At 46.0% G+C, this 16843-nt stretch overlaps 1 protein-coding gene across 1 annotated transcript in view; it reads left to right on the top strand.

Annotated features, from left to right (window-relative positions):
* Window positions 1-1494: 1494 nt before the first annotated feature.
* LOC138195683 (MARVEL domain-containing protein 2-like) overlaps window positions 1495-16843 on the top strand; it is a 16253-nt gene continuing 904 nt past the window's right edge. The window contains 13 exon segments of the mRNA XM_069145314.1: window positions 1495-2580; window positions 2582-3652; window positions 4481-4516; window positions 4598-4770; window positions 5404-5626; window positions 5749-5857; window positions 7182-7252; window positions 9943-9995; window positions 10667-11369; window positions 12496-12660; window positions 14727-14833; window positions 14983-15087; window positions 15709-15880. Of these exon segments, the coding sequence (XP_069001415.1) occupies window positions 2419-2580; window positions 2582-3652; window positions 4481-4516; window positions 4598-4770; window positions 5404-5626; window positions 5749-5857; window positions 7182-7252; window positions 9943-9995; window positions 10667-11369; window positions 12496-12660; window positions 14727-14833; window positions 14983-15087; window positions 15709-15880 (3150 nt within the window). The 5' untranslated portion in view covers window positions 1495-2418.

The following is a 16843-nucleotide window of genomic DNA, read 5'->3' as shown; positions in this document are numbered from 1 at the left end:
GGGACTCACCCTCAGTCAACCATGGACCTTGTGTGTTACCTCGGCGGGGCTCGAACACATTACAGGAAGATATGTAATATCACTGCAGACCTCCTTGAAAACACGTATATCTACTATCCAAAGAATATCTGTGTACGGTGGAGTTATAGTGAGACAAAGATTGGTCATAATGCAGATTGTCTTCTGGGGAGATTGGTGGAGTAGTGTTTAGTGCTGTTGTCTCTCAGTTAAAAGGTCTTGGGTTCAAATCCCCTTTTATCATTACTTTAAACAAAAAGTCATACTATAGCAAAGCGACCCAAAAGTCATTTTTGAGTCACTTTTTGGCCGCCACGCTACGGGCACACCGATCGATGAAAACTAATTATTTTGATTACTTGTAATTGTTAAGAGTGCACAGACTAAATTTCAAGTCCGTCCAACAAAATCTGTTGGAGTTTGTTAAAGTACAACATTGTGTGAATTGTCAAAAATGGTGACTAAATACAACATGGTGGACTTCCTGTCGAGTTGAGGTAACTGTGCAATGTAACTTTTTTGTGCGTCCAGGTATGATACACGTGTCCACCGGATTTCGTGCATTTAGGTAAATGTGGCCGCCGGGGCATCTCTTTAGGGGGCGCTAGCGAGCCATTTGGCCACGCCCACTCGCAACTCCATTAAAATACGAAATTTTGCGCCCGGAGACATGTGTTTACCAACTTTCATGAGGTTTTGAATATGATAAATCCTCCAAAAATGCAGTTCTTTGTGGAGAAAAATAAGGAACGAGAATAATAATCGCTTGAATAACAACAGGACTTTCACACATCGGTGCTCGGGCCCTAAATGTGCTTTTTTTAAATGAATATTTCAATCAGTTCGATATCCTCCTAATAAACAAACACAACAGTCTGGTCGAAGCGGAGACTGTGAAGTCGGATGTTTTTGAGGAGGTCCATGAACGCAGCGCGAGGCCGGTCAGACTGGCCAGGTGAGTTTCAGCTCGGTGACGATCCGGGATCAGTTTTCCGTCCCGGCAGGTGTTCTCGGTTCAGCCGGGAGTCCGGAGAGATGCCTGACCGGAGGTCAGCGTGAGACCGAGCGGAGACACAAAGGAGGGAAACAGCAGACGGAGAACCAGCAGCAGGTCGGTCGAATTCATTTCATCTTCTAATGACACGATTATCGATTCATCACGTAAAACGGACAGGTGTCGTTTATTTCTTCCGGTGTTTTTATTCCGTTTGCGGCAGAAGTTGTTCCTGCAGAAACACCTGCTTCCTCAGGTCTTCTTAAAGGAAAACTTTGAACACCATCAACAGGTTGGTATTAAACATGAGGCTCTCAAACTTCAGATTTTTAGCTGCTTCCGGCCTCACGTGATGTTTTTTTTTAATTCTTACTCCATGTTTTGGCTCTAAACAGTGAAATTACACAACATTTAAAGCGTTAAAACAATCACAAATCAGTTTTTGGTTTTTGTTTTCTTGCGACCTGTCAGACTTTCAAAATAAAAGCTTTATCATAAATACAGTTTAAAATCCGTTTAATCCAGAAATTCTTCCTTAAAACGAGTGCGTTGATCTTTAAACTTTAGAAATCTACTGAAGAGGATTTGAATTGTTTTTTAAGATTTTGAAGAAACTAGTTTCATTAACTCGGATCATTCTGCTTCAGTTTAAAAGTAAGATCAACTCTTCCAAATTATCTTGCTGCTGCCTCCGTACATCATTTATCTTCACGCTTTGTAGGTTTATATATTTGCTGCTTCTTATGGATGACTTTAACGAGTAGTGTTTGTTGTTGTTCATAGAAATTCTGTCCAAACTACAGACTGTTTCTAAAAGAGTTCGTAGCTTCAGGTCTGTAAAATGGTTCTGATCCAGAAGTGTCTTCAGCTGCAATACCAGCGAGTGCCACTAGAGGTCGGCTCCAAAAAGCCTCCGGCTCCATAGACTCCCATTCAACTTCTCCCATCAAATCCAAAGTGAATAAAATGTGTCCATCAGTTATCTCGGTGTTGTTAGCTAAAGTCACTCCTTCTTGTTAGTTTTCTGGAGGTCCATCTGAAAATAATCCCTCATTCATTAGAAAAGAAGATTCAAGAAGACCTGTTTTTGGGGGCGTGTCTGTTTGATTGACAGGCCTGTGGTGCAGTCAGGTTACAGCTATCGGTGGGCGGGACGTAGTATCGTCAGGTTTCCGATCAGATCGGTCAGATCCACCTCTGGCTCCTCCCCCAGCTCGTCCAAATATGGTCACTTCCTGCTCCAAACCGCTCCGAACTATTAAAGATGGTGACGGACAGAATCTGAACTGGTTGTTTCTTGGTAGCAACCAAATTAAACAGGTTTATGACATTAATAGTAAACGACCAACAGATGGTTCTACTATGAAATGTGATCCTGTGATTCCAGTGAACCCGTTCAGGTCCAGATGTCTTCCGGAGGAGTCGGTTCGGTCTCCCGGTTTGACCGGGTCAGGGAGATCCCGTACTACGACCAGGTCCCCGTGGGCTCCTTGTGGCGGGACCCGGGTCTCCCTCCGCCCCCGCCGCCGCTGCACGGGACGGTCCCGGCCATCAGCCTGGACCCCCTCCCCCCCCCCTCCTCTACCGGAGCATTCGGCGGTCGGACTCGAGTCCTTCCACCCGCCCAGCGATGACGAGCCGACGGAGGGCGACCGTGACGCCATGGACATCAAACCGGTCCGCCGCTTCATCCCCGACTCGGTCAAGAACTTCTTCCGTGGCAACAGCGGTAACAGTGGCAGCAAGGGTTGGTCCGCCCCCCCTCCGCCTCACTCCCCCGCCCACTCGTTCATGCAGAGCGCCGCCTGCCGCTCCACGTCGGGAGTGCCCTGCTCGCCGCCCCACTCCGCCCCTCCGTCACCGTCCCTCCCCGGCTCCTACCGCGACCCGTACGGCGGCTCCGGCGGCAGCTACACCTCCCAGAAGGAGCGTGACGGGCTGCTGCTGGGCGCCGAGGCCCTGGACTCCGCCTCCGCCGTGCCCACCAACCTGTCGGCGCAGACCTACCAGGAGCGGGTGGAGGAGTACCACCTGCGCTACGCCTACATGAAGTCGTGGGCCGGTTTGCTGAGGATCCTCGGCAGCGTGCAGCTGCTGCTCGGCGCCGCCGTGTTCGCCTGCGTGTGCGCGTACGTCCACAAGGACAACGAGTGGTTCAACATGTACGGGTACTCCCAGCCGCAGCTGTTCGGCGGGCTGGGCGGGGGCGCCGGCGCGTACGGGCAGGGAGGCGGTTACTACACCGGTCCCAAGACGCCCTTCGTCCTGGTGGTGGCCGGCCTGGTGTGGATCGTCACCGTCATCCTGCTGGTTCTGGGCATGACGCTGTACTACCGGGCCATCCTGCTGGACTCCTCCTGGTGGCCGCTCACCGAGTGCACCATCAACCTGGCGCTGGCGGTGCTCTACCTGGCGGCGGGCGTGGTGTACGTGAGGGACACCACCCGGGGGGGGCTGTGCAACATGCCGGTCTTCAACAACGGGGTGAACGGCGCCTTCTGCCGCACCGAGGCCGGGCAGACGGCGGCCATCATCTTCCTCTTCATCACCATGACGCTGTACTTCATCAGCGCGGCGGTGTGTCTGAAGCTGTGGCGGCACGAAGCGGCGAGGATGAGGAAGGAGGGGCTGGAGCACGAGGTCGGTCCCGGCGCCGTTTAAACCCAACACACGTTTTATTCAACCGTCAGATCGACGAATCAAAAGTTGAGCTGCGGTGCTTTAATGGCATAAAACAATATCTATAAATCTTCAGCTCTTTGTTCTCAGTTTTTCAGAATTCATGGTCAAACAAGCCCACGTGTTATTAAATACATAAAGTAGTCTTCAATAAAGTAAATAAAAGTATCAGAAGCTTTTATATGAAAGTACTTTTATGTTTTTTTATGCAGCAAAAAATTACATTTTCAAGAGCAGGTTTCTTAAAGAGACTTTTAAGTTTGTAAGTAAAAACTTATGAACTGAGAATTAAAATAATGTGAATTACAAATGTGTCTCAAAAACTGAAACCAACGAATCCAAGCGATAATTTGTTTACAACCCACATCATTTTATTCTCGGTTAATTTATTTTTACTTAAAACCTATATTTTTTGATTGCAGGGAGAGAAAATGCTCTTTTATGTTGCATAAAAAAGACACAAACCTACTTTTATATGAAATGTATTAAACTAACCTGTGTCGGTGCAGCAGAGGTTTAAGCTCCACCCCCTCAGTGAGACGCAGAGATCAGAGGACAGAAACACAGCAGCGACTCACACTGAGCTGAAATTAGATAAATAACATAAATACAATATTTATCAGCTGGACCGTAAACAGCAGGGGGGCGGAGCTAATAGAGTGTCACTGAGAACAACAACAACTTTTATCAAAACGATATTATTTTGGTAGGAAGGAGTCGATCTCATGTAAACAATCAGGAAGGGTTCAAGAAAAGTATTTCTAACTTCTCTTCCTCCCGTCTCAACAGATGAAAACCATCGGATCATCGGTGCCGCTGTCTGTCGTGAGTATTCACACCTCCTCTAACCGACTGAGCTTCAAACAGTTTACGTGAACACTCGTCTGATTGTTTTATCTCCGGCAGCTCGGCGCCGGTTCGCGGTTCTCGGAGCGGACTCCTCTCCCGACCATCCAGCCGGACATCATGGACGCTGCCAACAACGCCGCCGCCGCTCCAATGATGCAGCCAGAGATCCTCCGAGGTCACATACCGGCCGGACACATCCCCAAACCGCTCGTCATCGCCGACTACGTGGCGTGAGTACAACTTTCTGACAGGACGCTGCTTCTTTTCCCAGCATGCCTTGGTCCTTCGTCACCTTTGAGAATGTAGCAAACAGTCTGCATATAAAAGAGTTCGTAGCTTCAGGTCTGTAAAATGGTTCTGATCCAGAAGTGTCTTCAGCTGCAATACCAGCGAGTGCCACTAGAGGTCGGCTCCAAAAAGCCTCCGGCTCCATAGACTCCCATTCAACTTCTCTCATCAAATCCAAAGTGAATAAAATGTGTCCATCAGTTATCTCGGTGTTGTTAGCTAAAGTCACTCCTTCTTATTAGTTTTCTGGAGGTCCATCTGAAAATAATCCCTCATTCATTAGAAAAGAAGATTCAAGAAGACCTGTTTTTGGGGGCGTGTCTGTTTGATTGACAGGCCTGTGGTGCAGTCAGGTTACAGCTATCGGTGGGCGGGACGTAGTATCGTCAGGTTTCCAATCAGATCGGTCAGATCCACTGCTGGCTCCTCCCCCAGCTCGTCCAAATATGGTCACTTCCTGCCTCCCCGATCACTAATATCATAATGAAATCAGTTTGGTCACCTGACTCTTTTTTTTAATCCATTTTTCTGGAAACTCCCAACGTTAACGTGTCGTCTCCGGTCACTCCCAACAGGAAGTACCCCAGCATCCGCTCGGATGAGGAGCGGGACCAGTACCGGGCCGTGTTCAACGACCAGTACGCCGAGTACAAGGAGCTGCACGCCGAGGTCCAGGTCATGGCCCGCAGGTTCGAGGAGATGGACGAGATGATGCAGAACCTGCCGGCTCGGCCCGCCAGCCAGATGGAGAAGAAGCGGATCGACAGCATCATCACCGAATACCAGAAGAAGAAAGCTGTGAGTGTGTTTTCTGTCTCCCCCTTCTGGCCGTGACAGAAATTACAACAACAACATCCTGGTTTTGGCTTTTAAAATGGTGGTTGAAACATTAAACGATTCGTTTCTGTTTTTCTTCTCAGGACCCGACGTACGTGGAGAAGAGGGAACGGTGTGAGTACTTGAAGAACAAGCTGTCATACATCAAGCAGAAGATTCAGGAGTACAACAAGGCCACCGACTGGAATGACAGCAGCTAAACCGAGTTCATGGTTACCGTTACCAAGACGGGTGGAGATCTCTGATGTCACGCAGACGACATCTTAAAGGAACATTCACAGGAAGTAGCCTCGGTGAGCAGGAAGTGACCATATTTGGACGAGCTGGGGGAGGAGCCAGCAGTGGATCTGACCGATCTGATTGGAAACCTGACGATACTACGTCCCGCCCACCGATAGCTGTAACCTGACTGCACCACAGGCCTGTCAATCAAACAGACACGCCCCCAAAAGTTGAATGGGAGTCTATGGAGCCGGAGGCTTTTTGGAGTCGACCTCTAGTGGCACTCGCTGGTATTGCAGTTTATGGCACTGGACTCATTTTCCACACCTGAACGCTACATCCACTTTAATATACGTTCACTGGGACTGACTCACTGCTGGAGCCTCTAGTGGCCATTTAAGGAACTGCATTTTTTTTCTGCTTCTTTTTTTTTAGTCGCTGCTCATCAACAGAAACGAAGCTGCTTCTCACTCCGCTAACAGAAATCCACCTCAGTCGGTACTTTTTAACAATCTTTCCACGTGTGACCGAAGTGTGTGTCAGTTATTCGTGATCCGACGTACGTCCACTGACTGTGTGTGTGTGTGTGTGTGTGTGTGTGTGTGTGTGTGTGTGTGTGTGTGTGTGTGTGTGTGTGTGTGTGTGTGTGTGTGTGCGCATGCGTTGAATGTACACTGTTGGTTTTTACATTGAATTTGAAGTTTTCTGAAAGCTCTTTCTCACTAAATATCAGGTTTTTAAGTTTGTTTTTCTCCCGCCAGTTTTATGAAATGTGTATTTTATTGTTTTGTAAATCCTCCTGCTGATTTTATGCAAATGAAGAACCTTTCTATAAACGTGTCTGCTTGATGATGAACATGATGCAGCAGAATTCACACTTAAGTTTTTTTTTATCCTCAGCACAACTAAAAATATAACTTTACCACAGCAAAGAGCGTTTTTCTGATATAATAACAGTAAATATGTAGAAATATTGTCTGATAAATACGTTTTTATCAATGATGGTTTAAATTCATTTTATTCAAAAACTGATGTTTATTTTATCCCCAGAACAAATACAGATATGAGTTTGACACAGGAAATATGTGCTTTTATTGATTTATCAATAGTAAATATATAAAAATATAGTGGGATCAACAAGTTTATATCAATGATGGACTTGGTTTTATATAATTATTGACCAGAACATTATTACAGCAGCAATGTTTTCTTGAAAATCAGTGTTTTAAGTTGTATTTTACTCAAAGACTGATTTAAGAAAAAGTGTTTTTCTGTGTTGAAGTGTTCTAACCAGAAACAGTGAAGAGGAAAATGAATCCTCCGTCTCTGCTCAGGAGGGTCTCGACTCTCTCGGACGTCCTGCAGGTAAAAAAACGACCCGGACCGGAGACATGTCAGTGAACGCACCGCTCCTGAAATGGCTGCTGCAGCCTGCAGCGACTGGTTCGCTGGGTTTCAGGTTTTGCAACACTGGAGGTGTTTTTCTTTTTCTTTGTTTTTAGGTCATCAGGAAAACCTTCACGGCCTCAGGCACAAAACTTCTGCATGTTGTTTTCAGATTTAGATCAGCAGCTATGACTTTAGAAAATGAATAATCCTTATTTCATTTTTATAGTTGAATTCAACTTAACTCATTGCTGGAATGAAACAAATTTCATGATTTTGATTTATTATTTGTCCAATAAACTGAAGGATCAAATGTTCCTTTATGTGCGAGGAACCGTCTCCTCCTTTTTAATCCAAATAAACAGTTTTAAAACCCTCTTGGGTTCACTGGAAAACAGTAACATGAATCCACAAACATCAGATATAATAAGGTAAAATGATTTATTTAAATGTGTTTTATGAAAGTTCACCTGTAAACACGGTTTAGTTTCAGGTTTGTCATCTGAAACAAAAAAAGAAAAAACTCCACAGTGAAAGAAGTCCTGTCGCGAGGTCGAGCCCGGAAGACCAAACGCTGCTCGTGCATGTGCGCGTGTTTGTGTGCGTGCGTGTGTGTGTGTGTGAGGAGGGAGGAGGGGGGAGGGGGACAGGACAGGTTAGTCCTGTATCACCTGGGAGGATGAGGAGAGCACGTGATGAGCACACACCTGTAGGCGCGTCCCTTCGTGCCCTTCCCTGAGCGCGCGGTGCGGATGGAGCGGTCGCGCGCCTGCTGTTAGTTTGCGTCGGTTCACCGGGATCAGACGGTTCTTCTCAGGACAGGTGGGTTCAAAACCTTCATTTTAACCTGGAAACGTACGAAGAGACGAATTAATGACACTTTGAATCTGTCGGAGAGGAAGTAGACATCTTTAACTCCGTTAAACCGCGAGAAATGTTCATTTATACCGTTTTTAAAGACGGTTTTACCTCAAATTGTTGTTTATTTTGCTGCGTTTATTGAGCTAAATTAAATCCTCCCAAGTCTCTTATCTTCAGTCTGACTGTATAAAAGACTGACTGTCTGATGTGACATTAAAACTGTTATTAGTGTGTTTCTCTGTCAGTTTAAAACCTCTCTGAGACATTAAAGGAGTGAAATCCGTCACGTTTGGTGATAAAAAGGACCAATTTAATAGAAACATGGCAGCGAGCAGACAAATACTGTTGTTTCACTCTCAGATAAGGCATCCAGTGTGTGTGTGTGTGTGTGTGTGTGTGTGTGTGTGAGTGTGTGTGTGTGTGTGTGTGTGTGTGAGTGTGTGTGTGAGTGTGTGTGAGTGTGTGTGTGTGTGTGTGTGTGTGAGTGTGTGTGTGTGTGTGTGTGAGTGTGTGTGAGTGTGTGTGTGTGTGTGTGTGTGTGTGTGTGTGTGTGTGAGTGTGTGTGTGTGTGTGTGTGTGTGTGTGTGAGTGTGTGTGTGTGTGTGTGTGAGTGTGTGTGTGTGTGTGTGTGTGTGAGTGTGTGTGTGTGTGTGTGTGAGTGTGTGTGAGTGTGTGTGTGTGAGTGTGTGTGTGTGTGTGAGTGTGTGTGTGTGTGTGTGTGTGTGTGTGTGTGTGTGTGTGAGTGTGTGTGTGTGTGAGTGTGTGTGTGTGTGTGTGTGTGAGTGTGTGTGTGTGTGTGTGTGTGTGTGTGTGTGTGTGTGAGTGTGTGCCAGTATCTACAGCACAGATCAGTTTGTTTCACCACAAACAGACCTGATGTTCAGCAGAAGAAGAAGAAAGTCAATATTTAAGAGTTTCCACTGAATGGGTCGAGCTGTCAATCAATCCGGCTGCTGTTTGTCGTTCCTCCACATTAACTCAGACATGTTGTTTTAGAAAGAAATGCATCCATATTATTATTATTATAATTATAATTATAATCTGTGAGGTACTAAACTAAGAAGACCCACACTCCTCTGCAGTGGAAGACAGTCACATGACTGAGCTGCAGAGTTGGTGGCGCTGAAGCTCCGCCCACAAGAGGAAGAAGAAGCGTTGAAAGGAAGTCGTTCCAAATCGCATCCTTTTTCTGTTTACTACAAATGTGGCGGGACGGATCCCGACAGATATGACAAAGAAGGGTCAAAGGTCAAGACCCTCTCGGTCGTGTCCAACGCGGTCCGCAGCACCAGAGACACGGTTTTATAATATTTCTTAGAGGAAGTTGTTGCTGAAACTGTGACATCATCATGAATGTGACTCATTTATAAAGTGATACTCGGCTCCACATCGCAGCGTTCCTGGAACATCTGCAACAGTTTTCTCAACTTGTTTCCGTCAACGATCACTTCAGTCAACAAGTTGCTGCTAACGAAGGAAAAACATGCAGGAAAACCAACAGAGACCAAAATTGTCTCGTTGTTTTTAAACAGTTAGAAAATATCTGAACGTTTAAATGAAACTCAAACTGCCAGATATCTGGAACGTGTCTCATCAGCACAAACGTGACGGTTTTTACTTCATTATTTGTCATTAAATTCAACTTTCTAGCAGTAAAACGTCCGAGACTTTGTAAGAACCTGATAAAATCAGACAGTTTTAGTTGATTAATTAGAAAAGTCGGCTCCAGATTCAACGCGTGACTTCATCCACACGTATGACGGCTGGACGGTCGTTGGGTGTGTTTCTCTCTGCAGGTTGATTGACAGCTGAGCTTCATCATGCCGAGCCACAAACACAGTCACCCGAGTGGCAGCAAGCAGTGAGTGGACACACACACACACACACACACACACACACACACACACACACACACACACACACACCTGTTTATTCAGCGATTATTGATTGAAGCTTTTAACTTTATTGATAAAATGCTTAAAATAAACTTCTTATGATTATTAATTTTTCAAGGATTCAAATAACAATTATTTTGATGATCAATTAATCTGCTGATTATTTTCTTGATTAATTATAATCAAGAAATATGAATATGTGAACATGCACCAGCTGCTGATTGTTAATTTTTTAAATCTGCGTCCTCCAAATAATTGTGATTAATAGTTTTTCTGTTCATTTTATGCTGCTAATAAAGTATAATCATAGTTTAATTAAGAAGAACAAAATAATAAGAATAATAAAGAAGAAGAATGAATTTTATCCAGTTAATGACTGGTCAAACCTGAATAAATGTAATTAGGTGGTTATGCAATAATATTTACACCTTAACGTGACATCAGGAGGGCGGAGTCAAATCACAGAGGAGGACAGGGAACGTTTATTTTTAACACCTGCAGCATTCCGATGGGCAAAAAAACAACATGTTGAACTGTTCCTTTTTGAAGAAGTACCTCACCTGAACTGACCTCTGCCTCCTCCTCTTCCTCCTCCTCTTCCTCCTCCTCTTCCTCCTCCTCCTCCTCCTCGTTGCAGCCACAGCAGCCGACACCGACACGGCGAGTTCATGTCCAAACCCGCCTACTCGTACTACCAAGAGGACAAGATGCTCCACTTCTACCGCTGGACCTCGCCGCCGGGCGTGATGAAGATCCTGTGCATCATCATCATCGTCATGTGCGTGGCCGTGTTCGCCTGCGTGGCGTCCACGCTGGCGTGGGACTACGACATGAGCCTCATGGGTCTGGGAGGCGGCGGTGGAGGTTTGCTGCCCGGTATCGGCGGCGGCTCGTACGGCGGCTCGTACGGCGGCTCGTACGGCGGCTCGTACGGCGGCTCGTACGGTGGAGGAGTGGGCGGAGCCATCGGCAGCGGCTCCTACGGCGGAGGAAACACTCAGATGGATCCCAAAGCCGGGAAAGGTTTCATCATCGCCATCGCCGGCATCACCTTCATCGCCGTGCTCATCATCTTCGTGCTGGTCGTCTCGAGGCAGAACGTCGCCCGCTCCCCGAAGTTCTACCTCGCCACCATCATCATCTGCGCCATCCTGGCCTTCCTCATGATCATCGCCACCATCGTGTACCTGGTGGCGGTGAACCCGACGGCTCAGTCCACCGGCTCCGTGTACTACAGCCAGATCCGGCAGCTGTGTTCCCAGTACCAGAGTCAGACCCAGGCCCAGGGCATCTTCCTCAACCAGTACCTCTACCACTACTGTGTGGTGGAGCCACAGGAGGTGAGGTGGGGGGGAGGGAGGGGGGTTACGGAGCTCAGAGAAGATGTAACCAAGTCCTCCAAGTTTCATCACATGATGCACCTGAAAACTGAAAACAAAATGCACATCAAAAGTTTGTGACCTGATTAGTTTCATCTGTCCCTCGTTGTCCTTCCCTCCCTGGTGAATTTAGTCTGAGTGCACCGAATTTACCGTCCAATTTTTTTGGGGCAACAGAAAGAAGCAGCAGGGAGACGATTGTGTTGTTGAGGGTGAGAAACGTGCTCCGTTTTCAACGCGCTGTGAGCAGAAGGCGTGTTGTCATGGTGGAGAACCTCGTTGCCATGGCGACACAGTTCAGGTGGTTTTGCAGTGAATGTTTTCCCCCTCAGAAAAATTCCAGTGGAACTCTGTGTTGACAGTCTGACTCTGGGGGACGAATTTACAGTTGCACAACTCCCACCAACATCAAAGAAAAAACCCACCTGGTGTCTCCTGACCTGACGCGCCTTCTTCTTCGGACAGTGAAGCTCCGCCCCCTCTTGAAATGTTCACTCAGAACACCTCGCCCGACTCGCTGCTTCATCACTAGATTTTTTAAAACATTTCAAGGGTCTCTGTTGATGATTTCCAGTTTGAACCCAAAAATCTGAACCAACCAATGTTAGATGGTTGTGATCTTCGGGCCCTTATTCTTTAGTGGAAATCACTGCATGGGCTCAGGAACACCCGGCTCTAAACAGGCATGTTGAAGATTTCCTGAACCACTGAGATAGTGAACTAAATAAACAGCTTCCAGCCGTCTGTGGATTATTTTACAATCAGCTCATTAACATGCAGTGAAGTCACCAGATTAAAATCCGGTTCCACGAGTCACCGTTGATTTATTTTGGCAGCAGAGTGATCGAAGAGGACAGAAAGTGTCTGAAGTCAACAGATACTCAACTGTTACTTCATCAGATCAGAGAGCAGAAGTCTGTTTTAAAGGACGAATCTAAAGACCTCAAACACACCAGTGGAAATGATTGATATCTGTTGTTTATGATGTGAACCGACCCGTTACCGTGGCGACGTCCGGTTCAGCTCCCATCTTTAACCTGCCAGGTGTTCACCGGTGTGACTCCTCCCCCCTGATGTGTGTCTGCAGGCCATCGCCATCGTCCTGGGCTTCCTGGTGTTCGTCGCCCTCATCATCCTGCTGGTGTTCGCCGTGAAGACGCGCTCGCAGATCCGCCGCTGGGGCCGCGACCGCATCCTCTGGGAGGAGGTGAAGGTGGTCAAACCCGCTATGCACAACAGCATCGGGGAGTGGGTGAGTCTGTGTGGGCGGAGCCTATAGGTCCCAATCAGATGGATGTAAACGAAGAACATCACGCTACCGAGCTGAATCAGTTGAGACTTTAATACTCCTGTTTGCAGAGATTTTAATGGAGTCTCAGTTTGAAGCCGAGCGAAAGAGATACGTCTGAAGTTTTCTTTTAAAAATGTCCACAACAGTGGCGTCCCTCAGATCCTCAGGTAGACTCCCGACATCTTTTAGAAAAGATCCTGTGAATACAAATCTTTTTATATCGTAAATCATTATCACCTTTCTTTATCTATCGCTGCATTTTTCAAGCCCGTCTGCGCTGACGGTCGCTCACAGCTTCGGTTTCCTTCTCTGGGAATAACAGTCTGGCAACTCTGAAGGAGCGGACCAATCAGAGATCAGTGTCGGTGGTTTAGCCCGCCCCTCCTTCACTGGGATTGGACGGCTGGTGACAGTGATGAGCGCAGCGTGAACATTTTTTTAAGTCGCTGTGACCGTTAAACGCAGAATAAACGTTCAGCACCTCGTCGAGCTGCTGGAGTTCATTAAAACAATATAAAAAAATATGCTGACTGTCGGCCAGTTTCGGAGCGAGCTGATTGGTTGAAATTAACCTGAGGAAAAAAAAATATTTTTTAACACGAGTCAAAAGATTATAAAATGACCAAAAATGACAAAAATATATTCAGGTGAATTTTGGTGAAATTGTTGCATTAAATGTCTGTTTTTAAACATGACAAGAAGATTCTTCAGTGATTTAGTGTTGAAGCTTCTTCAGGGGAAACAAACTGTGGATATGATATCTAAAAACTCCCACAGACCACTGAACACAACACAGGACACCCTGGGACGTCCTGAGGACACGAAGTACCTGAACGCCTCACAAAACTACTATTTACTTCAAGTAGAGATAACATGGTGGGTTAGTTAGCACAGTGTGTGTGTGTGTGTGTGTGTGTGTGTGTGTGTGTGTGTGTGTGTGTGTGTGTGTGTGTGTGTGATTTCATTTGTAGTTTCTGGGTGTGGTCTGTTCGGCCTCTAGTTTCAGTGCCGTTTGGATGATGTGCTCTAAAAAAATAAAAAATCTTCTACAACTATAAACAACTGTTAAAGATTTAATGAACATAAAAACATTAGTGCAGAAGTTCCTCCTCCACTTCCTGTCGCGACATCATAAAAGTTTCCCCCTTCAGGGCGGCGACGGATCGAAAGTGTTCACCTGAAAACCTGCTGCATAGTTTTCATTCCAGGTTGTGGCACGGCGGGGGGGAAGTTCTTACATCGGTTCTTTGTGTTGTTGATGCTGGCGAAGGTTCTGCTGGTATTCGGGTGAGACGGAGGAACCGGTCGGTCCGGGTAAACGACTCGTACACAATTAGAGCGTGTCATCGTGGCCACAGCCTTCAAAACTGGGTCGAATTTCACAAAACAAACAATAGGAGGAGGTGCACCACAGACCTGTCAATCAAACAGACACGCCCCCCCAAAACCAGGTCTTCTTGAATCTTCTTTTCTAATGAATGAGGGATTATTTTCAGATGGACCTCCAGAAAACTAATAAGAAGGAGTGACTTTAGCTAACAACACCGAGATAACTGATGGACACATTTTATTCACTTTGGATTTGATGAGAGAAGTTGAATGGGAGTCTATGGAGCCGGAGGCTTTTTGGAGCCGACCTCTAGTGGCACTCGCTGGTATTGCAGCTGAAGACACTTCTGGATCAGAACCGTTTTACAGACCTGAAGATACGAACTCTTATAAACAGTCTGTGGTTCTTATATTGATAAATAATCCCTCGGTCCTCGTAAATTGAAAGTGTTGTGCCAGTTGCTACTAATTAACATAAATAAACGCCCTGAAATGCCCATAAAAGGGCACGAGACTAATTCTTATTTACTGCTCTTACAGGCTTTGTGTGTTTTGCTTTGGCCTGATCTTGTTTTTAATTGTGTATTAATTTGTGTCTTTATTTCCTCTCATGTTGACGTCTCTTTGACTGTTTTAGTTCTGTTTAATAATGTCCAGACTTGAAACTCTGATTGTAAAGTGTGACTTTGTGTCTGCAGGTGAACAACGTGTCCGGAGACCCGGAGGTGCTGGTCAGCGACCCCAACAACAGAGTCGGGGGGTCGCGAGACTTCCTGGACCTCAAAAAGCCGCTCTACCTGCCAGGGTGAGATTTACATCATACGCTGTGACGTCATGTGTACTAGACCTGCCGGCTCCGTGGGGGGTCTGCAGAGGGTTCGTGGGTTATTGATGGCTCTGAAATACAAATAATACCCGACAAGGTGCTTTAAAAATGTCTCCTTCCGTCTGCAGAGACTCTGAGTTCAGCAGCTCTGTTGGAGGCCTGAAGCCCAAACTGAGGGATTACGACCGGGGGACAGAGTCTGGAGATGAGCTGGAGGACGAAGACTTCAGCGGGTGAGTGCATCTGATTTTTGAGCATGACGTCGCTATAGTAACGACGGCGCATTGGGTGGTACGATCTGGAGTGGAGAAAATGAAAATTCTTTGCCACGGCGCCACAGTTCAGGTGGTTCACAGCGAATGTTTCCCCTCAGAAAGTTCCCAGTGGAACTCAGTGTTGACAGTCTGACTCTGGGGGACGAATTCACGGTGACCCACCTGGTGTCTCTTCACCTGACGCGCCTTCTTCTTCAATCTCGGATAGTGAAGCTCCGCCCCCTCTTGAAACGTTGACCACCATCAGAACACCTCGCCCGGCTCGTCGCTTCATCTCCGTCAGACTTTCTGAAACGTTTCAAGTTTCTCTGTTGATGATTTCCAGAGTTTGACTCAGTGGAAATCACCACATGGGCTCAGGAACACTCGGCTGTAAGGGGGCGTGTTGAAGATTTCCTGTTCCTCATAAATCTGATGTTTCTCTGCTCCAGTTTCAATGAAATCACAAACGTTCACGTTACCAGTCTCTGAATTCTTTAACGGACCCTCGTAGCGTCGAGTCGATCCGGTTCTGTCGGAGGAAAACGGGGCGACAACAGAGATCATCGAGTTCATTTCTCTCTCTGCTCTCGTCCACAGTTTGTTTCCTCCCGTCGTGGACGAGCAGGAGCGCCTGACCTACAAACGGGAGTTCGACCGCGATCACCACGAGTACAAGAGCCTGCAGGATGAGCTGGACGGCATCAACCAGGACCTGCTGGACCTGAACCGGGATTTGGACCGACACCCCGACGGCAGCCCTCAGTTCCTGGTGACACTTCCAGAGATATAATAAGTCTTAGATGAAGATGATGAAAACATTCTGGTAGTTTGTAGAGTTTTGGGATCTTCTCGGCTCTCCGTCGTTGACGTTACCTTTAATTAGGAGAATAACTGAGATGAGCTTCACGTCCAGTTCAGGACGAAGCTTCTGGGTTCGGTGGAGGTTTAATATCTCCAAGCTCTTGAGTAGGTTTATAAAAACTTTTCTGTTGGTATTAATCTTCATTTAAGACCTAAATGACACAAAGAAGCGAGACACTACCTCGGAAAAATCTAAAACTCTTTAACACAGGCAAGATGCAAATTTTGGACAGTTTTTTTCAAAATAAAGTTCAAATAGATTCACAACACATCATTCTTTAGAATTTTTTTTTAAATTGGATTTAAAACATTAAAAAATATATATATATATGTAATTGTCCCAACTTGTATTTAAGTATTAAGATATCTGTAGTGCAGATTTGTCCTCAGAATTAACAAAACAAAACAAAAAAATCAAAGCTCAAATTCAACGGAGGAACGAATCCTACGCAGGAAACAAAAGTTAATTCGAACGTTTCAGAAGATTTATTTTACTGTTTCAAACAAACAAACAAAACGTTGCTGCCTCTCTCGTCCTGGAAACAGGAAACATGAATCATTCCCACCCTACACCTGCATATCTAGATTGACCTGAGCTGACCACTGCCTTCAAAATAAAAGCATCACTGCATCATGATGAAAGTAATAATATTAACAACAGCAAATGAATCTATTTTATTCAAACAAAACAGCATCAAGATAAATAGTTATGGGGTTTAGTTAGTAAGTACAACTAATAGCTCCAAATACTAAAATGAAAAGCTCCAACAATAACTTAAAAAATGGCGTAAACATACGCAAACGACACCTGAAGTGCATCATGTGATTGGTTGATGTTTTTGTTCATGAAAGCACAGAAAAATCCAAAATC

The sequence above is a fragment of the Embiotoca jacksoni genome, unplaced genomic scaffold (genome assembly GCF_022577435.1).
Source record: "Embiotoca jacksoni isolate LCO1_2020_lvr unplaced genomic scaffold, fEmbJac1.0.p SCAF_122, whole genome shotgun sequence".
Taxonomy (NCBI): Eukaryota; Metazoa; Chordata; class Actinopteri; family Embiotocidae; genus Embiotoca; species Embiotoca jacksoni.
The sequence above is the reverse complement of the archived record's forward strand: the minus strand, read 5'-3'. Positions and strand labels throughout refer to the sequence as shown.